We start from the raw sequence: 22,959 nt of genomic DNA on the forward strand, positions 1-22,959 counted from the left end.
AAATGAAGCAATATAATAGTGCAGGATGGTGCTGTAAAGAAAGCAATATAATAGTACAGGATTGTGCAGCAATATAATAGTGCAGGATGGTGCTGTAAAGAAAGCAATATACATGTGCAGGACAGTGCTGTAAATGAAGCAATATAATAGTGCAGGATGGTGCTGTAAAGAAAGCAATATAATAGTACAGGATTGTGCTGCATATAATAGTGCAGGATGGTGCTGTAAAGAAAGCAATATAATAGTACAGGATTGTGCAGCAATATAATAGTGCAGGATGGTGCTGTAAAGAAAGCATTATAATAGTACAGGATTGTGAGGCAATATAATAGTGCAGGATGGTGCTGTAAAGAAAGCAATATAATAGTACAGGATTGTGCAGCAATATAATAGTGCAGGATGGTGCTGTAAAGAAAGCAATATACATGTGCAGGACAGTGCTGTAAATGAAGCAATATAATAGTGCAGGATGGTGCTGTAAAGAAAGCAATTTACATGTGCAGGACAGTGCTGTAAATGAAGCAATATAATAGTGCAGGATGGTGCTGTAAAGAAAGCAATATACATGTGCAGGACAGTGCTGTAAATGAAGCAATATAATAGTGCAGGATGGTGCTGTAAAGAAAGCAATATACATGTGCAGGATGGTGCTGTAAATAAAGCAATATAATAGTGCAGGATGGTGCTGTAAAGAAAGCAATATAATAGTGCAGGATGGTGCTGTAAAGAAAGCAATATACATGTGCAGGACAGTGCTGTAAATGAAGCAATATAATAGTGCAGGATGGTGCTGTAAAGAAAGCAATATACATGTGCAGGACAGTGCTGTAAATGAAGCAATATAATAGTGCAGGATGGTGCTGTAAAGAAAGCAATATAATAGTGCAGGATTGTGCAGCAATATAATAGTGCAGGATGGTGCTGTAAAGAAAGCAATATACATGTGCAGGATGGTGCTGTAAATAAAGCAATATAATAGTGCAGGATTGTGCAGCAATATAATAGTGCAGGATGGTGCTGTAAAGAAAGCAATATACATGTGCAGGACAGTGCTGTAAATGAAGCAATATAATAGTGCAGGATGTTGCTGTAAAGAAAGCAATATACATGTGCAGGATGGTGCTGTAAATAAAGCAATATAATAGTGCAGGATGGTGCTGTAAAGAAAGCAATATAATAGTGCAGGATGGTGCTGTAAAGAAAGCAATATACATGTGCAGGACAGTGCTGTAAATGAAGCAATATAATAGTGCAGGATGGTGCTGTAAAGAAAGCAATATACATGTGCAGGACAGTGCTGTAAATGAAGCAATATAATAGTGCAGGATGGTGCTGTAAAGAAAGCAATATAATAGTGCAGGATTGTGCAGCAATATAATAGTGCAGGATGGTGCTGTAAATAAAGCAATATAATAGTGCAGGATTGTGCAGCAATATAATAGTGCAGGATGGTGCTGTAAAGAAAGCAATATAATAGTACAGGATTGTGCAGCAATATAATAGTGCAGGATGGTGCTGTAAAGAAAGCAATATACATGTGCAGGACAGTGCTGTAAATGAAGCAATATAATAGTGCAGGATGGTGCTGTAAAGAAAGCAATTTACATGTGCAGGACAGTGCTGTAAATGAAGCAATATAATAGTGCAGGATGGTGCTGTAAAGAAAGCAATATACATGTGCAGGACAGTGCTGTAAATGAAGCAATATAATAGTGCAGGATGGTGCTGTAAAGAAAGCAATATAATAGTGCAGGATGGTGCTGTAAAGAAAGCAATATACATGTGCAGGATGGTGCTGTAAATAAAGCAATATAATAGTGCAGGATGGTGCTGTAAAGAAAGCAATATTAGTGCAGGATGGTGCTGTAAAGAAAGCAATATACAGGTGCAGGACAGTGCTGTAAATAAAGCAATATAATAGTGCAGGATGGTGCTGTAAAGAAAGCAATATACATGTGCAGGACGGTGCTGTAAATGAAGCAATATAATAGTGCAGGATGGTGCTGTAAAGAAAGCAATATAATAGTACAGGATTGTGCAGCAATATAATAGTGCAGGATGGTGCTGTAAAGAAAGCAATATACATGTGCAGGACAGTGCTGTAAATGAAGCAATATAATAGTGCAGGATGGTGCTGTAAAGAAAGCAATATACATGTGCAGGACAGTGCTGTAAATAAAGCAATATAATAGTGCAGGATGGTGCTGTAAAGAAAACAATATAATAGTGCAGGATAGTGCTGTATGATAATTTTTCTAATTTTTTTTGCAATTTACCCACAGCACGGATCGTACCGCCGATGTGTGTGCGGAGGGCTGCACTAACCTAGGATGCGCCCTGATTTTATTTTTTTTCCATGCAGATTTGGTGCAAAATTAAATTTGCAGCATCTCAATTGTTTCTGTAGATTTCACTCAAACTAATGAGTGGGGAAAAATCTGCAACAAAAACGAAGCTATAAGAGCTTCTCACAAAATTAGAATATCATCAAAAAGTGAGTTTATTTCAGTTCTTCAATACAAACAGTGCCTCTCCTGTATTCTATAGAGTCGTTATACATCTATGTCACAGGTTTATTTCTGGTAATGTTGATGATTCTGGTTTACAGCCAATGAGAACCCAAAAGTCATTATCTCAGGAAATTAGAATAATTCACAAAACCCCTGTTAAGGCTCCTAAGTGTTTATAAAGGTCCCTTAGTCTGTTTCAGTAGCTCCACAATCATGGGGAAGGCTGCTGACCTGACAGGGGTCCAGAAGGCAGTCATTGCCACACTCCACAATCATGGGGAAGACTACTGACCTGACAGAGGTCCAGAAGGCAGTCACTGACACACTCCACAATCATGGGGAAGACTGCTGACCTGACAGGTGTCCAGAAGGCAGTCATTGCCACACTCCACAATCATGGGGAAGCCACAAAAGGTCATTGCTGAAGAAGCCGGCTATTCACACAGTGCTGTACCCAAGCATATTAATATAGGAGAGTCACTTTTTGTGTTGAAGAACTGAAATAAATTCACTTTTCGATGATATTCTAATTTAGTGAGAAGCACTTGTATTTTAAGCTGCAATTTTACTGCCAAGAGAGGCAGAAATATTGCATAAATTTCTGCACCAGATACTTGCAGTGTGCACTTAGGGAAGGGCGGCATATTCTGTGACACGGACCTGTCATGAGCTGAGTCACAATATATCACAGCCCAATGCAAACTGGACATGCTGCTCTGGGGTCGTCCCATCCTCTCCGGGGATTTTATGTACAGGTTATGGAAATATAATCACAATTATATTATTACAACTACCTAAACAACTGTACCAAACCATCTGCTGTGAGCAGACAAAATGTCCGACTTAAAGAGGTTCTGAAAATAGGAGAACCCATTTTCATAAACCCCATTTGTAGTGCTGATCTCTGGACGACAGAGCGGTGGCTGATCTCTGGGGGTCACAGCGGGGGCTGATCTCTGGGGGTCACAGCAGGGGGCTAATCTCTGGGAGTCACAGTGGGGGCTGATCTCTGGGAGTCACAGCGGTGGCTGATCTCTGGAGGTCAGAGTGGTGGCTGATCTCTGGGGGTCACAGCGGGGGCTGATCTCTGGGGGTCACAGCGGGGGGCTGATCTCTGGAGGTCAGAGCGGTGGCTGATCTCGGGGTCACAGCGGGGGCTGATCTCTGGGGGTCACAGCGGGGGCTGATCTCTGGGGGTCACAGCGCTGGCTGATCTCTGGGGGTCACAGAGGGGGGCTGATCTCTGGGGGTCACAGCGCTGGCTGATCTCTGGAGGTCAGAGCCGTGGCTGATCTCTGGGGGTCACAGCGGGGGCTGATCTCTGGGGGTCACAGCGGGGGCTGATCTCTGGAGGTCAGAGCGATGGCTGATCTCTGGGGGTCACAGAGGGGGGCTGATCTCTGGCAGTCACAGCGGGGGGCTGATCTCTGGGAGTCACAGCGGGGGCTGATCTCTTGAGGTCAGAGCGGTGGCTGATCTCGGGGTCACAGCGGGGGCTGATCTCTGGGGGTCACAGCGGTGGCTGATCTCTGGAGGTCAGAGTGGTGGCTGATCTCTGGGGGTCACAGCGGGGGCTGATCTCTGGGGGTCACAGCGGGGGGCTGATCTCTGGAGGTCAGAGCGGTGGCTGATCTCGGGGTCACAGCGGGGGCTGATCTCTGGGGGTCACAGCGGGGGCTGATCTCTGGGGGTCACAGCGCTGGCTGATCTCTGGAGGTCAGAGCCGTGGCTGATCTCTGGGGGTCACAGCGGGGGCTGATCTCTGGGGGTCACAGCGGGGGCTGATCTCTGGAGGTCAGAGCGATGGCTGATCTCTGGGGGTCACAGAGGGGGGCTGATCTCTGGCAGTCACAGCGGGGGGCTGATCTCTGGGAGTCACAGCGGGGGCTGATCTCTTGAGGTCAGAGCGGTGGCTGATCTCGGGGTCACAGCGGGGGCTGATCTCTGGGGGTCACAGCGGTGGCTGATCTCTGGAGGTCAGAGCGGTGGCTGATCTCTGGGGGTCACAGCGGGGGGCTGATCTCTGGGGGTCACAGAGGGGGGCTGATCTCTGGCGGTCACAGCGGGGGCTGATCTCTTGAGGTCAGAGCGGTGGCTGATCTCGGGGTCACAGCGGGGGCTGATCTCTGGGGGTCACAGCGGTGGCTGATCTCTGGAGGTCAGAGCGGTGGCTGATCTCTGGGGGTCACAGCGGGGGCTGATCTCTGGGGGTCACAGCGGGGGGCTGATCTCTGGGAGTCACAGCAGGGGCTGATCTCTGGGAGTCACAGCGGTGGCTGATCTCGGAGTCACAGCGGGGGCTGATCTCTGGGAGTCACAGGGGGGCTGATCTCTGGGGGTCACAGCGCTGGCTGATCTCTGGGGGTCACAGCGCTGGCTGATCTCTGGGGGTCACAGCGGGGGCTGATCTCTGGGGGTCACAGCGGTGGCTGATCTCTGGAGGTCAGAGCGGTGGCTGATCTCTGGGGGTCACAGCGGGGGCTGATCTCTGGGGGTCACAGCGGGGGGCTGATCTCTGGGAGTCACAGCAGGGGCTGATCTCTGGGAGTCACAGCGGTGGCTGACCTCGGAGTCACAGCGGGGGCTGATCTCTGGGAGTCACAGGGGGGCTGATCTCTGGGGGTCACAGCGCTGGCTGATCTCTGGGGGTCACAGCGCTGGCTGATCTCTGGGGGTTACAGCGGGGGCTGATCTCTGGGGGTCACAGCGGGGGCCTGATCTCTGGGGGTCACAGCGCTGGCTGATCTCTGGAGGTCAGAGCGGTGGCTGATCTCTGGGGGTCACAGCGGGGGCCTGATCTCTGGGGGTCACAGCGGGGGCTGATCTCTGGGAGTCACAGCGGGGGGCTGATCTCTGGGGATCACAGCGGGGGCCTGATCTCTGGGGGTCACAGCGGGGGGCTGATCTCTGGGTGTCACAGCGGTGGCTGATCTCTGGAGGTCAGAGTGGTGGCTGATCTCTGGGGGTCACAGCGGGGGCTGATCTCTGGGGGTCACAGCGGGGGCCTGATCTCTGGGGGTCACAGCGGGGGCTGATCTCTGGGGGGGGGTCACAGCGGGGGCCTGATCTCTGGGGGTCACAGCGAGGGCTGATCTCTGTGGGGTCACAGCGGGGGCTGATCTCTGGGGGGTCACAGCGGTGGGCTGATCTCTGGGGGTCACAGCGGGGGCTGCACTTTATGATTGACTAGTCTTCTTATCTGGTGCTCATCTTGTGCTGTTCTTCCCGTAGGTCCCTCCGAGTGGTACCGATACTTCCCCATCGCGCAGGGCAATCGTCAGTCTCCTATTAATATAGTCGCCAGTCAGGCCATCTTCAATCCCAGCCTGAAGCCTTTGGTGGTGTCCTATGATCAGTGCACGTCCATCGAAATGTCCAACAACGGGCACTCAGTCACGGTGGAGTTTGACGACAATGACGATAAGACAGGTGAGATCCAAGGGCTTCTGTGTGACATCTGTGGTGTGCGTCCATTACCAGCCCCAGAGATGGACCCCCTCTGCTCCAACTCTTGTACCCCCCATCCGAATGTTAATATATTCTCAGTTACCCAACGTCTATATTCAGTGCAGACCACACACATCACAATTGGATCTTAAGACACGTTTTCCATGGCAGCCCCATAGCAGTGGCGATGTATCCTCAGTAATAGCCAGACCCATCAATAGCATGGGGGGTCCAGAGACCTGCTATACTATGTCATCCTACGGCACGCCCATAACTTCAGAACGGTCCGGGCCTTTCTTCAGGTGACGGATTCTGCTTCCCTATGAGATCCCGCATGGATAACACAGATTACATTCACGTGGTGCCAGGCGGCCAAATATTTGCCGAGCGGGTGGATTTGGAGCAATTAACTGATTAGGAAGCTGCCAAAAAAATGAGTAAGACATTGCAGATTTCCTCTGAAAACTCGCACCTGACAACTTCCGTGAGACACCATTTGCCTTTCCCCCCCTTTGGTCTCGTGCGGACGATCATGTAACTTGGATGAGGGCTGTCTGTGGTATTGACGAACAGCACTTGTACCCATCTTATTCTATGGGGTCGTGCACATGTCCAATTTTTTCCTTGGACCGAGTGATCAGAGGAAAAAAAATTAAAAAAATGGCAGCCCAAGAATCGGACGGCATTCGCCCATCCAACTCTGTGAGTCTGTGGAAAACATCAGACTGCACTTGAACGACTTCCAAGTGAGGTCCAATTTTCACGAACTGACATAATGGAGAAAGTGGAGAACATTTTTTTTTTGCTCTTCACCTCTGAGAAAATTTGAACAGACTCTGATAATACTGTGATTAGCAAAAATCGGACCAATTTTCTCGGACGGCGAACATACGGCCGTCTGCACCTGCCCGTACACAGGGTTACTCACTCTCACTCGCCAGCTGGTCCTTCTCGCCCAGGACAGTCTCTTCCAGGGACATAACATTTGGCGGCACACCATATACTGCCGATGTGTCTGTCTCCCACTTACAAGTGGCAGGCTGATCAGGATGCGGAGTTCCATCCTGGGACATAACCTTTGGTGGCACACCATATACTGCTGATGTGTCTGTCCCCCACTTACAAGTGGCAGGCTGTTCAGGATGCAGAGTTCCATCCTGGGACAAAACGTTTGGCTGCACACCATATACTGCTGATGTGTCTGTCCCCCACTTACAAGTGGCAGGCTGTTCAGGATGCAGAGTTCCATCCTGGGACATAACCTTTGGTGGCACACCATATACTGCTGATGTGTCTGTCCCCCACTTACTGTACAAGTGGCAGGCTGTTCAGGATGCAGAGTTCCATCCTGGGAAATATCCTTGGGCAGCACACCATATACTGCTGATGTGTCAGTCCCCCACTTACAAGTGGCAGGTTGTTCAGTATGTGGAGTTCCATCCTGGGACAAAACATTTGGCTGCAAACCATATACTGCAGATGTGTCTGTCCCCCACTTACAAGTGGCAGGTTGTTCAGTATGTGGAGTTCCATCCTGGGACAAAACGTTTGGCTGCACACCATATACTGCAGATGTGTCTGTCCCCCACTTACAAGTGGCAGGTTGTTCAGTATGTGGAGTTCCATCCTGGGACAAAACGTTTGACTGCACACCATATGCTGCAGATGTGTCTGTCCCCCACTTACAAGTGGCAGGTTGTTCAGTATGTGGAGTTCCATCCTTGGACATAACCTTTGGTGGCACACCATATGCTGCAGATGTGTCTGTCCCCCACTTACAAGTGGCAGGTTGTTCAGTATGTGGAGTTCCATCCTGGGACAAAACGTTTGGTTGCACACCATATACTGCTGATGTGTCTGTCCCCCACTTACAAGTGGCAGGTTGTTCAGTATGTGGAGTTCCATCCTGGGACAAAACGTTTGGCTGCACACCATATACTGCAGATGTGTCTGTCCCCCACTTACAAGTGGCAGGTTGTTCAGTATGTGGAGTTCCATCCTGGGACAAAACGTTTGGCTGTACACCATGTACTGCTGATGTGTCTGTCCCCCACTTACAAGTGGCAGGCTGTTCAGCATGTGGAGTTCCATCCTGGGACAAAACGTTTGGCTGCACACCATATACTGCAGATGTGTCTGTCCCCCACTTACAAGTGGCAGGTTGTTCAGTATGTGGAGTTCCATCCTGGGACAAAACGTTTGACTGCACACCATATGCTGCAGATGTGTCTGTCCCCCACTTACAAGTGGCAGGTTGTTCAGTATGTGGAGTTCCATCCTGGGACATAACCTTTGGTGGCACACCATATGCCGCAGATGTGTCTGTCCCCCACTTACAAGTGGCAGGTTGTTCAGTATGTGGAGTTCCATCCTGGGACAAAACGTTTGGTTGCACACCATATGATGGAGATGTGTCTGTCCCCCACTTACAAGTGGCAGGTTGTTCAGTATGTGGAGTTCCATCCTGGGACAAAACGTTTGGCTGCACACCATATACTGCAGATGTGTCTGTCCCCCACTTACAAGTGGCGGCAGGCTGTTCAGGATGTGGAGTTCCACCCTGGGGCTCATACCTCTGTGGGATGTTCACAGGGTTGCCTACACTGGAGCCACCATGCCAGGCTCCATCCCTGCACCCTTCCAAAGTACTCCGTGAATCTTCCCTCCACATGGGTCTTATGGCATCTTCAATGCAAAAAATACAAAAAATGAAAGTATTACATTTGTGCCATGTTTGCTATTTGGCTCTTGCAGTGATCACCGGAGGACCACTGAATGATTCCTATCGCCTCAAGCAGTTCCACTTCCACTGGGGAACCCAACGCAATGAAGGATCTGAGCACACGGTGGATGGCAAGTCTTATCCCTGCGAGGTATGCATGAGCCTTATTACCAGAAGCTCCGGCTGGGCATTTTTCTACTTTTATAGGTGTGAGCTCTTGAAATCGTCTCCACATTACGCATTTCATGGGCTCATGACACTTTACAGCAGCGTTAACAACCCATTATAACACAGATTATGAATTTCACACCTTACAGCCTTAAGCTTTTTACAATTTATCAAACTTTTATGACTTTTTCCCCATTGTACCCGCAGCTCCACCTGGTTCATTGGGATGCAAAGTCCTTCCCTAGTTTTGGAGAGGCGGCAGCGGCGTCGGACGGACTTGTGGTTATCGGGGTCTTCTTGGAAGTCAGTATTAAATATTAAATGTTTCATACTCAGGAATTTTGAACTTGTAGAAAACTTTCTGTGGGCAGAAGGAAAGAACAAAGTCCTAAAATTAAAGTGTCCTTCAAGGACCGATCATGTAATCTGCAGATTATTACAGCTAGGTGGTAAAACACAGGAAAGGAAATTAGTGTAGAGAGGGCAAGGGTATCTCACGGGCTACATCTGCGCTCCCCATATGTTGGGGAACTACAGCTCCCAGCATGCCCAGACACACCTCATTCAGGTGCAGTGTTTCTATGTTGCGATGTATGATTCGTTACTTTGTATCTCCTTCATGGACAGTTTTATTTTTGCTCTCAGATTGGGGAGAAACATCCGGGACTGGACCGACTGACAGACGCCTTGTACATGGTCAGATTTAGGGTGAGTGACCGCTGCGAGCTGTCGGTGGCCCCCATTGTGTGGTGTCAGGTGTGTGTGTGTGGGGGGGGGGAACGCCTAGTATTGTACGTTTTCTATGCCTTCCTATATAAAGAGAAATGTCCATATAGTCTATATTCCATGCGTCCTCTCAGGTTTCCTCACGCACGGACTTGTCCCCATACATCTCCCTATTTATAGCCTCGGACCGCGGAGTCTTTGTCACCGGCGCATTGTGTGAATTCTCTCGTCTTTGTGTCCGGACGTGAATTGCATGTTTTTCCTTCTAGAATAGTGTATTATTCTGCCCGTTCCACTTCTATCATCCCGTGCGCTCTCGTCTCGGGTGTTTAATGGCTCGGCTTACGTCAATTTCTGGGGCTCATATACACGGACCGATCACATAACCTCCGCCGCACATTACGTTATTGACCCAGTGTTTGCTGATGGCATTCTTATTCGGGGCTGATATGAAGGTCCGGAGCCAGACTATATCACATCTTATCTGACTACAGGACCTGTGGTGACATCTGTCACATCATGATGTCACCAAATGTTCCCACAGAGTATAAGACCTGTGGTGACATCACAGTCACCTGACCGGTCACATGATCATGATGTCACCAAAGGTCGCAGTCTCCACATTAGAAGCTATCAGTGTAGGTCCTGCTGAAGATGCTGGAGGCCCTCAAAGGAGTAGGGCACTGGGCAGTTGCTCAGTTTTCTTTCCACTAACGCAGGCCCTGGTTCCCATGACTGTCCACACATACACCATTGCAGATGCAGGACACTCCATCTCTCTACTAAACTGAGACCTTAAAGGGACCTTGCCTATATTCTCTTCACAGACTTCAGTGAGGTTTGAGAAAGACCCTGAACAGGGTCGAAACGTTACCTTATCATTATTATTTGGTCCTGATTTGGGTGTTTTTTCTGCACATGTGAATAAATACACTACAACTATTGCAAAGAAAATATTATATGAGTGCGGCTGTTTCCTTCACTCTAGTTTGATTTTGGGTATACCCAAGTACAGCCTGCACCTCTCATTGAGCAGAGTGTGCATCTTTTTTCGTCCACTCATAATAGCAGCAACAGCCATAGTACCCCCATAATAAAAGTGATATCCACAGAACCCTCATAATAACAGCGACATCCACAGTGCCCCCATAGTAACTCTGTTGTAGGGTGTCCCAGGACCAGGGGCTCCTTCCCTGTCCCTAACACTAGGTGCACCCTAGCTCGCCCTGTTCCACATTTGATGGTGAAGACACCGGGGCCACACACCTTCCCTTAGCTCCTGAATCCACCCTCAGTCTGTACCCTTCCCCCACTCAGGGAATAGCGTAGTAGTAGTGTACTTTAATACACCAACCAGACTAACAAGGTAATACCAACAGGGATAAAGGAAAATTCCAATCATACAAATACACACACATATACAACAGAGGTAAACACCGGGGAGTGGAGGATGAGGAAAAAGCAAAGTAGGAGAAGGGGATTAGCACTCAACCAAAACCTTGCAACAGTCTTAGATAAATCCACCAAACACCTACTCAAACAACAACAGAAGCAAACCACCATCTCCTAAATCATGCAGCATGAAGCTATCTCTGGCAATGAGTTCCTGTCAGGGCCCAGAATATATAGGAGAGGGAAGTGACCAACAGTGAACAGCTGAGAGCCTGAATGCAGGAAATTTTCCAAGAGCTCTCAACTGAGTAGATTTAACCCCTGAAGTGCTAAAAGAAAACTGCACCATTTAATATGAAGGTGAAGTGCTTCCGATCAGTGCAGGAGTAGGAGAAATCAGACGCTGTGGTCTTCTGGCTCTTCTCTGTCGTGGTAAACCCGTGACAGATGCCCCTTTACATCCATGATCCATCGCACATGAACAGCCCCCACAACAACCACAGTGAGCAGTGAGAAGCTGCCGGCCATATCTTTGGGGAGCTGCCTAATTACCGGCTCCGTTATCGAGCCCATACAACAATCACAGATTCATTAGAACATAATATGACCCTCTGGTGTTGCGCTGAGGGGGCGGTTGCGATACTGGTGGGTTTATATCTGTTTGTTTTCCAGTCTGATTTTCACCACTGACATTTTGCTCTTGTTAAGGGAACCAAAGCGCAATTTAACAGCTTCAATCCCAAATGTTTGCTGCCATCCAGCCTGGAATACTGGACGTACCCCGGCTCTCTCACCACTCCACCCCTGAATGAAAGTGTCACGTGGATTGTCTTGAAAGAGCCGATAAAAGTTTCAGAAAAACAGGTAAAATCACAAGTTGTTCAAGGCATTCCATGACAACATGCAGATGACACACGGCCCCCTGCTGGGAACCCCAGCATTCTGCTCCGATCTGTGGGAGTATTCAGCTGCAGCGCCACCACAGAGGAAATGAAGCATTGTATAAAATGGAGGTCTGTGTAATACAGGATAGGAGGGGTCCTCCATAGAAAGGAACAATCGTTGTCATCATTCTCCACTCTTGCCAAGATATGAGAATCCTCAACAGAGGATCCCATTAATTAATGCAGAGATAAATGGGGTGTACTGTATGGAGGGATGGCACCATCACACACAATGTAATGTGCCTTCTTGATGAGACGCACCAACACCCACAGAGGCTATGTGATCCCTAAAGCTGTGAATGGCAGCAAAGTATCAATGTCAATGATCTCTGGACTATAGGCCCCAATACACATTCCATCATTGATCCAACAGCTTTCTCTCCTGACCCCCCAATCACAGGAACACACAGCCAAGCGCTCCTGTATTCTCTATGAGAGCCGCTGCCAGACTCCTCTGTCCTCCTTCCTCCAAACTCCTCTGTCCTCCTTCTCTCCAGACTCCTCCATTCTCCTCCCTCCTCCTCCCTCCAAGCACCTCCGTCCTTCTCCTTCCAGGGACCTTCATCCTCCTCAAGACCCTTGTGTTCTCCTCCTACGGACTACTCTGTCCTCCATCCCCTTCCAGAAACTTGTCCTCCTCCTCCAGACTCCTTTGTCCTCTTCCTCCAGACTCCTCGGTCCTCTTCCTCCAGACTCCTCTGTCCTCCTCCTCCAAAATCCTTTGTCCTCCATCCTCTTCCAGACTCCTCGGTCCTCCTCTCTCTAGAATTTTTTGTCCTCCCTCTTTCTGCAGACTCCTCTGTCCACCTCTCATCTAAACTCCTGTACTCCTCCCTCAAGACATCTCTGTCCCCCTCCCTCCAGACCCCTCAATCCTTCTCAAGACCCCTATTTCCTCATCCTACAGACTCCCCTGTCCTCCATCCCCTTCCAGAATCCTCTGTGCTCCTTCAAACTCCTGTTTGTCCTCCTCCTCCAAAATACCCGGTCACCCATCCTCTTCTAGACTCCTCTGTCCTCCTCTCTCCTGACTCCTCTGTCGTCTGTCTTGCACTCATTTTTCCTCCAGACTGTTTTTTCCTCCAGATTCCACTGTCCTTCTCCTTGCAGACTCTTTTGTCCTCCTTCTGACTCCTCTGATAGTGGCTAAACCTATTCACAGAAGAAATGGATCAGGCAAATTCAGTAGACCGGATCCTTCTCTCCTCAAATATCTCTTATCTAGGAAGAGTCAGGAGGCCACCATACACATTAGATGGTCGGACGATCCTGTCTAGAATCAGCGGTTTCCAATGACATTAGTCAATTAATGTGCATGGGGTCCTTATGAAGAAAGCAGGGGGTAAACAATCTCAAATAGTAGATTTCTCAATTGATATTGATACATTTTTCTCTGTCATCTCTGATATCACCGATATTTTGGATACTTCACCATCGGAGAGATTGGGGTGTTGAACTGTGGTGACTTTAGTCACAGGAAATATGGTGGACAGAGGCCTCATGAATTGGTCACTCTTTTTATCCTGGCATAGTGCCAACACTTAAAAGTGTTTTCCAGTCCAGAAACCTGGCCCGGGGGGTTATTAATAATAAAAGGAGGGATACTGTAACACACCGACACCCCAGAAGACCCATTCCGACACTTCTCCGGTCCACGCTTTTGTCTGCTTCTGGGTCCTTAACACCCTTTAATACGGTCAACATATGTTCCGCTAATCACGGTTTGGGCGGGTCACTATTGAGGCCACTGATTGGCTGAGCAGACATTTCCAGTTGTCACGCTCACCTCCCCGGCGCGTCCTCCAGCCTCTGTAGCCACCGCTCGGACCGCTGCCGCCACAGCGCGTCCTGACCTTGCTTCGGGCCCTGCTCCTGCCGCCACCGCGCCGTCCGCCTCTGCTGCGTCCCCTGTTGCCATGACGCCGGCGGTCTCCGCTCTCCCCCCTGGCTCCACGCTGCCCAGGCACTTCCGGTCCTCTCGGCCCGCCTCCGCTGCTTCTCTCCAGGTACGCAGGCGCACGCCCCCCCTGTCCAGGCGTCCTATCCCTCGGATCCCAGACTCCGCCTCTCCCTAACCCGGAAGTCCTCCTGCGTGCCCTATATCAGGCAGCCTCTCCCTAGGCCCCCTGCCTGATTATCAATTGTGCTTCGCGCTCTGATATCGGGTCCACGCTTCCTAGCGCTCTGTCTGTCTCTGTGCCTTGTACTACTCCTGACTTCCCGCTAGTCTGCCTGTCAGTTACCTTCTCATGTTACTTTCCAGGTCTGCTCCGTTCCTGTCCTCGTCCGCCTGTTCCAGCTTCCCTTCTGCTACACGTTCCAGCATCCCTCCTGGTGGTTACCTCCTTCCTCGCGGCAACAGCAGTCTCCCCTGTGGTCGTCTTCATTCCCACCGGTTCTCCAGTCCTCCCCCGGCCTACGTCATCCTCCGGTTGTCCCCGGGTATCAGCTTCCGCGGCGATAGTCTCCCTTGGGTCTGCCCCTTACACTCCCTGTATAGGGGGTGGTCCACCTGGTCAGCTCGCCTAGGGGAGGTTCGTCGTCGTGGTCCTGAGGGTTCAGCTCCTGGAGGCTTCCAGCCTCACAGCATAACAGAATAATCAGGCCATGGACCCCGCTGGTACCCCGACCCCGACTCAGAAGGAACTCCTGTTCCTACGAGAAAACCAGGCGAGGATAATGTCCTTCCTCAAGTCCATGGAGTCCCGTCTGTCATCCATACAGACCTCTGATCCCACTAGCGCTCCTCAGGTGGCGAGTCTTCAGCAGGAGCTCGCACAGCAGCGTGACACTCAGGCCCACATTTTAAACTATATGGCCTCGGTGGATAACCGTCTTCTGGCTCTCCAGTCCACAGCCTCCACTCCACCCCAGGCTGCAGCTCCCAACCCACCACCCCGTCTAGCAAAGCCCCCACGCTTTAACGGCGATCCCAAATTATGCAGAGGGTTCCTAAACCAATGTCTGCTACACTTTGAGCTGTCCCCTCTGCAGTATTCCACTGACCGGGCCAAGGTTGCTTTTGTCATGTCCCACTTGGAAGGGGAGGCCCTGGCTTGGGTAAACCCCCTCTGGGAACGAGATGATCCCATAGTCTCCCAGCTGTCCATTTTTCTGGACACCTTTCGGAAGGTGTTCGATGAACCGGGTCGCTTAGCCTCTACTACCGAAGCGCTGTTTAATCTCCACCAGGGGGCGCTCTCGGTAGGTCAGTACGCCATTCGGTTCCGTACCCTATATTCTGAGTTAGGGTGGAACAATGAGGCCTTGGTGGGAGCCTTTTGGCGGGGACTCTCTGCTCGAATTAAAGACGAGTTAGCAGGCCGTGATATTCCAGCCTCCCTGGAGGACTTGATCTCCTTGGCCACCCGCATCGACCTACGATTCCAGGAGCGATCCCGCGAGGCCGCCAGAGAGAGAAGACCTCGCGTCCTACCGGTCGCTCGCAGCCCTCCACGCTCCCGTCCTGCGTCGTCTTCTGTGGTTCCTGCACCGGAGCCCATGCAAGTAGATCGGCTAAAACAGGTGGAGGAACGCCGGAGAGAGAGGATCGAACAGAGGCTCTGCTTCTATTGTGGGAGTGCTTCCCACTTCCTCCGTTCCTGTTCTATCCGCCCGGGAAACGCCTCCGCCTAGGACAGGTAAGAGAGGCCTCCCTAGGTGATTATGATTCCTCTCTACCTTTGGTTCTCTCCGTTCTTCTGCACATAGGCTCCAAACGTTTCTCTGAGTGGGCTTATCTTGATTCAGGCGCAGCGGGCAACTTTATTCAGTTCGAGGCGGTTAAGAGACTTCGGATCCCTGTACGATCCCTGGAGACTCCTCGGCAGATTGCTTCGGTCGACGGCCGACCCTTGCGGATGTCCGTTACTCAGGTCACCGAAGAAGTGGAACTTCAGATTGGAGCCTTACACCGGGAGAAGATTGTCTTTTATGTACTGCCCGCGCTATCCCATACTATCCTCTTGGGCCTACCCTGGTTGAGAACGCACGAGCCTACCTTGAACTGGTGCTCCGGGGACATCCGGCGCTGGGGACAGTCTTGTCAAGACCGATGCCTGTCTGCCGTTCTACCGAAGAACTTCACGCCTCTCACTTTGGCCTCCACTGATCTTCCATCGGCCTATTGGGCTTTCTCGGACGTCTTCGATAAGAAGGAGGCAGAGGTTCTACCCCCGCATCGACCCTACGATTGCCCAATCGATCTGGTCCCAGGCTCGACTCCTCCTCGAGGTCGGATCTATCCTTTATCCCCTCCCGAGACTCTGGCCATGACCGAATATATCAAGGAAAACTTGGCCAGAGGCTTTATTCGCAAGTCGTCGTCACCTGCAGGAGCAGGCTTCTTTTTCGTCAAGAAAAAGGATGGATCCCTTCGCCCCTGCATTGATTATCGGGGTCTCAATAACATCACCATCAAAAACAAATACCCGCTGCCTCTCATTCCGGAGCTATTTGACCGTCTACGGGGAGCACGAATCTTCACGAAATTGGATCTCCGAGGGGCCTATAATCTAGTCCGCATTCGCTCCGGTGACGAGTGGAAGACTGCTTTCAATACCCAAGACGGCCACTACGAGTATTTAGTTATGCCTTTTGGCCTGTGCAATGCTCCCGCAGTGTTTCAGGAGTTTGTCAATGACGTGTTTCGAGATCTTCTCTACTCCTGTGTAGTGGTGTATTTGGACGACATCCTCGTATTTTCCCCGGACCTGGCTGCTCACCGAAAAGACGTCCGTCAAGTCTTACTACGATTAAGAAAGCATCGTCTCTACGCCAAACTCGAAAAATGTGCCTTCGAGCAATCTTCTCTGCCGTTCCTGAGTTATATCATTTCGGACTCGGGCCTACGTATGGACCCGGGAAAAGTGTCCGCCGTGCTCAAATGGCCGCGTCCCCAGGGAATCAAGGCGATTCAACGTTTCCTTGGTTTTGCCAATTATTATAGGCAGTTTATTCCACACTTTTCCACCTTGACTGCTCCAATCTCCGCCTTAACCCGTAAGGGAGCCAATCCTCACCTCTGGTCCTCGGAAGCTGAGGATGCTTTTCAAGCCTTGAGACAAGCTTTCGCTACGGCTCCCATCCTCCATCGTCCTGAGATCAACAAACCTTTTATTCTCGAAGTAGACGCATCAGCCATCGGAGCAGGGGCGGTTCTTTCCCAGAGATCTCCCTCCGGCCGTCTGCTCACCTGCAGTTTTTTCTCGAAGAAGTTCTCCACCGCGGAGAGGAACTACGCCATTGGTGACAGAGAGTTGCTTGCCATCAAATTGGCCCTGGAGGAGTGGCGGTACCTTCTGGAGGGAGCTGTGCATCCGTTCAAAATCTACACCGACCACAAGAACCTGGCATACATCCGGTCTGCACAAAGACTTAACCCCCGGCAAGCCAGGTGGTCATTATTCTTTGCCCGCTTCGACTTTGAACTGCATTTCCGTCCTGGAGACAAGAATCTCAAAGCAGATGCGTTGTCCCGGTCCTTTCTGGTCTCGGATCATGAAGAGGAGCCATCGCACATCATGGATCCCAGTAAAGTTATCATGGTCGCACCCGTTAACTTGACTTCATTACCGTCGGGTAAGACCTTCGTGCAGGAAAGTGAGAGGAGACGAGTACTACGTTGGGGCCATGCCTCCAAACTAGCCGGCCATGTAGGCCTCAAGAAAACGCTCCTTCTCATTTCTCGTTTTTATTGGTGGCCATCGCTTCGTCAAGATGTCCGAGACTTCATCGCCTCGTGCCCATCGTGTGCCAGAAACAAAGTCCCACAGCATCTACCCTCCGGACTCTTACACCCGCTTCCGATTCCTTCGGCCCCCTGGCAGCATGTTGCAATGGACTTTATTACTGATCTGCCCCGGTCTTCTGGTCACACCGTCATCTTGGTCGTGGTGGATCGGTTTTCTAAGATGGCCCATTTTATTGCTCTGCCCGGCTTACCCTCCGCGCCTGAATTGGCGAAGATTTTCGTCACCCATGTGTTCCGGATTCACGGCTTCCCCAAACATATCGTTTCCGACAGAGGGGTTCAGTTCACCTCACGGTTTTGGAGGGCCCTGTGCAGTACGATGGAGGTAACGTTGGACTTCTCCTCTTCCTACCATCCCCAGACCAACGGCCAGGCTGAACGCACGAATCAAATCCTTGTTTCTTATCTCCGGCATTTTTCCAATGCCCACCAGAATGATTGGTCCAACCTACTCCCTTGGGCTGAATTCACCTACAACCATACCAGTGAATCCTCCTCCAAATCACCCTTCTTCATTGTCTATGGACAACATCCAGGTGTACCTCTGCCGGTACCTCCTGTCTCGGGTGTGCCGGCGGCCGATCTTCTGACCGAGGAGTTCTCCAGGGTCTGGCAGGAGACCAAAACCGCGCTTGATCTGGCTCAAGGTAGGATCAAGAGACATGCGGACAAAAGACGCCTGGATTCTCCACTGTACCAACCCGGAGATAAAGTATGGCTGTCTTCAAAATTTGTCCGTCTAAAACAACCCTCGTACAAACTGGGTCCTCGGTATATAGGTCCATTTGAAGTCTTGGCTCGTATCAATGATGTGGCCTACAAGTTAAAACTTCCCGCCTCGCTGAGAATTCCTAATTCGTTCCATGCTTCTCTCCTAAAGCCTGTTATCCTGAACCGTTTTCACTCTTCCACTGGCCGCTCACCCCTGCCTGTGTCTGCACAGGATGTCTTTGAAGTTAAAGACATTCTTGCGATGAAAAGATCCAGAGGTAGGACCCTCTTCTTAATTGACTGGAAGGGATTCGGTCCCGAGGAGAGATCTTGGGAGCCTCGCGAGAATATTCAGGCTCCTCGTATCCTATCCCGATTCCTTTCTGGCCTCAAGAGGGGGGGGCGTAAGGAGGGGGGTACTGTCACGCTCACCTCCCTGGCGCGTCCTCCAGCCTCTGTAGCCGCCGCTCGGACCGCTGCCGCTACAGCGCGTCCTGACCTTGCTTCGGGCCCTGCTCCTGCCGCCGCCGCGCCGTCCGCCTCTGCTGCGTCCCCTGTTGCCATGACGCCGGCGGTCTCCGCTCTCCCCCCTGGCTCCACGCTGCCCAGGCACTTCCGGTCCTCTCGGCCCGCCTCCGCTGCTTCTCTCCAGGTACGCAGGCGCACGCCCCCCCTGTCCAGGCGTCCTATCCCTCGGATCCCAGACTCCGACTCTCCCTAACCCGGAAGTCCTCCTGCGTGCCCTATATCAGGCAGCCTCTCCCTAGGCCCCCTGCCTGATTATCAATTGTGCTTCGCGCTCTGATATCGGGTCCACGCTTCCTAGCGCTCTGTCTGTCTCTGTGCCTTGTACTCTTCCTGACTTCCCGCTAGTCTGCCTGTCAGTTACCCTCTCGTGTTCCTTTCCAGGTCTGCTCCGTTCCTGTCCTCGTCCGCCTGTTCCAGCTTCCCTTCTGCTACACGTTCCAGCATCCCTCCTGGTGGTTACCTCCTTCCTTGCGGCTACAGCAGTCTCCCCTGTGGTAGTCTTCATTCCCACCGGTTCTCCAGTCCTCCCCCGGCCTACGTCATCCTCCGGTTGTTCCCGGGTATCAGCTTCCGCGGCGATAGTCTCCCTTGGGTCTGCCCCTTACACTCCCTGTATAGGGGGTGGTCCACCTGGTCAGCTCACCTAGGGGAGGTTCGTCGTCGCGGTCCTGAGGGTTCAGCTCCCGGAGGCTTCCAGCCTCACAGCATAACACCAGTGTGTCGAAGACGGGACCTGGAAGCACAGACCAGGACTAGATTAGTGCCGAATAGGCAGATCGGTGACAGTATCACTTCATTAATTATTTTTGACCAATCAAAATAATTTTAATGTATGGACATCATAATTGGGGGTAGGGAGTAATGGGGCATTTCTCCCCTCCTCCTGACTTTGGTTGTGTGAGGATTAATCTTTTCTTTGTGTATTTGCCTTCAGATTGTGAAGGTGGATAGTGAGGAGGAGTAAACTGTTATTACTACCACCTGAGGTTTGCTGGGTCCAGGCCATGGACATTCAGGTCAGGAGCTGTGTAAATGGTGCTGGCGCCTCTTATTACAAGAACCGAGGAGCTGCCAGGGTGACGCATGTCACAAGCAGGAGGCGACACAGTCACTTATCTTCAATGATAGGGAAAGGGTGACACTCCCTGCGCTGGGAGTAGCCTCGTTGCATTGCTGCATTATAGTCATATGTGTGAACACAGTTAAAACGCAGATAGAGGAGGGTCAAAAAATGGTGTGAACGGGGCAAAGTATGCTGGAACTTGTAGTTCAGCCAGAAAGCCACAAGATGACCATTTTGCTTTGGCCTTGGGATTGTCTTGATAGCAGTGATACCAAAAAGTTGGTGATAGTGCTAAGGCTATGTTCAGACAAGAGTTTATTGAGGAGTTTAAAAATGATCACTTCTTTTGTGCCGTTTTTGGAAACTTTTTCTTTTTTTCTGCAACATCTTTAAGAGTTTTGGAAGAGGATCTGCTTCAGTTTTTTTTTTTCCCCCACCAGTTGTGTTTCAAAACTTTAAAAAAATCACCAAAAGACTCCTTACGGTTTGTTTTTTTTCCCATTATTTTGGAGCAGTTACACTAAAGAAAAAAAAAAATGAACGTAATGCTATAAAGTGTTGTTTTTGGTAATGGAGCAATGTCAGTGTCTGACAGCCCCTGTGTATTTCTAGATGGAGCGATTCAGGAAGACCCTCCTGTTTAACGGAGAGGACGAGGACGAGAGGGTCCACATGGTGAACAACTTCCGGCCTCCGCAGCCTCTGAATGGGAGAAAAGTACAAGCCTCCTTCAAGTGTTGATGTCAGTCAGACTGGGGACTTTAGCAAGGACCAAACTCGCTGTCTGCCGGGCCCCTGGGGGCCAAGCTTTGCCTTCTCTTCTTTCAGTAATCAAATTCCGGCCCCGCTCTAGATTCTCGCTCTTCTCTTTTGATTTGACCATAATATTTGGAATAATTGAATGGTAATGATGGATTTTCTGTAGATAACGCATGAGTTTAACCATCCTCATTAATGAGAAAAGAATCTGCTCCGTTATGAATAGAATTCTGTATTATAGTCCTTCAGAGCGGAAATCCCTCCGCATGACTTGCTTGTTCAGGGTCTGCTCTGAGCATCTGCTGATTGTCTCACTGCTGCTCGCGGCCTTACTGACTGTTTCCAAAACACTGTTAGGACTCGGCAAATTGCGGTGCTTGCCGGAAATACTGGACATCTGTGCCGTGAAACCAATGTGTGGCCGTCCGGTCCTAACAGCACGATTCCTGATCGGTTCTTTGCATGTCGGGACACTTCATGATTATTTATGTCGCTCGGTCTGTGCAAATAGGTGACATTATGGGTGTATGATCCCCCTGCAAATAAATTATGATTTTTACTAAACTGTGTCTCTCGCCTGATATTGCCACGTAGCACTGTTATAATGGACAGGTCCCTGCAGTGCGGACTGTGCTGTCTTGGTATATTACGGTATACACTACCGTTCAAAAGGTTAGGGTCACTTAAACATTTCCTTATTTTTGAAAGAAAAGCAGTTTTTTTCCAATGAAGCTAACATTAAATGATTCAGAAATGGACTCTATACATTGTTAATGTGGTAAATGACTATTCTAGCGGCAAACGTCTGGTTTGTAATGCAATATCTTCATAGGTGTATAGAGGCCCATTTCCCACAACCATCACTCCAGTGTTCTTATGTTTGCTAACTGTGTAAGAAGGCAAATGGATGGTTAGAATACCCTTGAAAACCCTTGTGCAAGTATGTTAGCACAGCTGAAAACAGTTTGGCTGATTAGAGAAGCTATAAACCTGACCTTCCTTTGAGCTAGTTGAGAATCTGGAGCATTACATTTGTTGGTTCCATTAAACTCTCAAAATGTCCAGAAAAAGAGAACTTTCATGTGAAACTCGACAGTCTATTCTTGTTCTTGGAAAAAAAGGCTATTCCATGAGAGAAATTGCCAAGAAACTGAAGATTTCCTACAACGGTGTGTACTACTCCCTTCAGAGGAGAGCACAAACAGGCTCTAACCAGAGTAGAAAGAGAAGTGGGAGGCCCCGCTGCACAACTGAGCAACAAGACAAGTACATCAGAGTCTGTAGTTTGAGAAATCGACGCCTCGCAGAACCTCAACTGGCAGCTTCATTAAATAGTACACGCAAAACTCCAGCGTCAACATCTACAGTGAAGAGGCGACTCCGGCATGCTGGCCTTCAGGGCAGAGTGGCAAAGAAAAAGGCATATCTGAGACTGGCTAATAAAAGGAAAATATTAAAATGGGCAAAAGAACACAGACATTGGACTGAGGAAAAAAGTACGAAGGACAGACGAATCCAAGTTTGAGGTGTTTGGATCACACAGAAGAACATTTGTGAAACGCAGAACAACTGAGAAGATGCTGGAAGAGTGCCTGACGCCATCTGTCAAGCATGGTGGAGGTAATGTGATGGTCTGGGGTTGCTTTGGTGCTGGTAAAGTGGGAGATTTGTACAAGGTAAAAGGGATTTTGAATAAGGAAGGCTATCACTCCACTTTGCAATACCATGCCATACCCTGTGGACAGCGCTTGATTGGAGCCAATTCCATCCTACAACAGGACAATGACCCAAAGCACACCTCCAAATTATGCAAGAACTATTTAGGGAAAAAGCCGGCAGCTGGTATTCTACCTGTGATGGAGCGGCCAGCGCAGTCACCAGATCTCAACCCCATTGAGCTGTTGTGGGAGCAACTTGACCGTATGGTGCACAAAAAGTGCCACCAAGCCAAACCGACTTGTGGGAGGAGCTTCTGGAAGCATGGGGGGGAATTTCTCCAGATTATCTCCGCACATTAACTGCTAGAATGCCAAAGGTCTGCAATGCTGGAATTGCTGCAAAGGGAGCATTCTGTGACGAAAGCAAAGTTTGAAGGAGAAAATTATTATTTAAAATAAAAATCTTTTTTTCGACGAGATTATAAATTCATTTGTCAACTAATTTAATTAATAAAAGTATGAGTTTTCATGGAAAACAAAAAATTGTCTGTGACCCCAAACTTTTGAACGGTAGTGTAT

At 49.8% G+C, this 22,959-nt stretch overlaps 1 protein-coding gene across 2 annotated transcripts in view; it reads left to right on the forward strand.

The window, feature by feature from the left end:
- Nucleotides 1-21,286, forward strand: part of CA7 (carbonic anhydrase 7) — a 29,265-nt gene extending 7,979 nt beyond the window's left edge. For both annotated transcript variants that reach the window (XM_073554947.1, XM_073554946.1), the window contains exons 2-7: nucleotides 5,742-5,939; nucleotides 8,712-8,830; nucleotides 9,055-9,150; nucleotides 9,493-9,555; nucleotides 11,674-11,829; nucleotides 20,576-21,286. In XM_073554947.1, the coding sequence (XP_073411048.1) occupies nucleotides 5,742-5,939; nucleotides 8,712-8,830; nucleotides 9,055-9,150; nucleotides 9,493-9,555; nucleotides 11,674-11,829; nucleotides 20,576-20,704 (761 nt within the window). In that variant the 3' untranslated portion in view covers nucleotides 20,705-21,286. The remainder of the gene's footprint in view (nucleotides 1-5,741; nucleotides 5,940-8,711; nucleotides 8,831-9,054; nucleotides 9,151-9,492; nucleotides 9,556-11,673; nucleotides 11,830-20,575) is intronic.
- The last annotated feature ends 1,673 nt before the right edge of the window (nucleotides 21,287-22,959 follow it).

The sequence above is a fragment of the Dendrobates tinctorius genome, unplaced genomic scaffold, assembly GCF_039654945.1.
Source record: "Dendrobates tinctorius isolate UK_male_01 unplaced genomic scaffold, ASM3965494v1 ptg000214l, whole genome shotgun sequence".
NCBI classification, from domain to species: domain Eukaryota; kingdom Metazoa; phylum Chordata; class Amphibia; order Anura; family Dendrobatidae; genus Dendrobates; species Dendrobates tinctorius.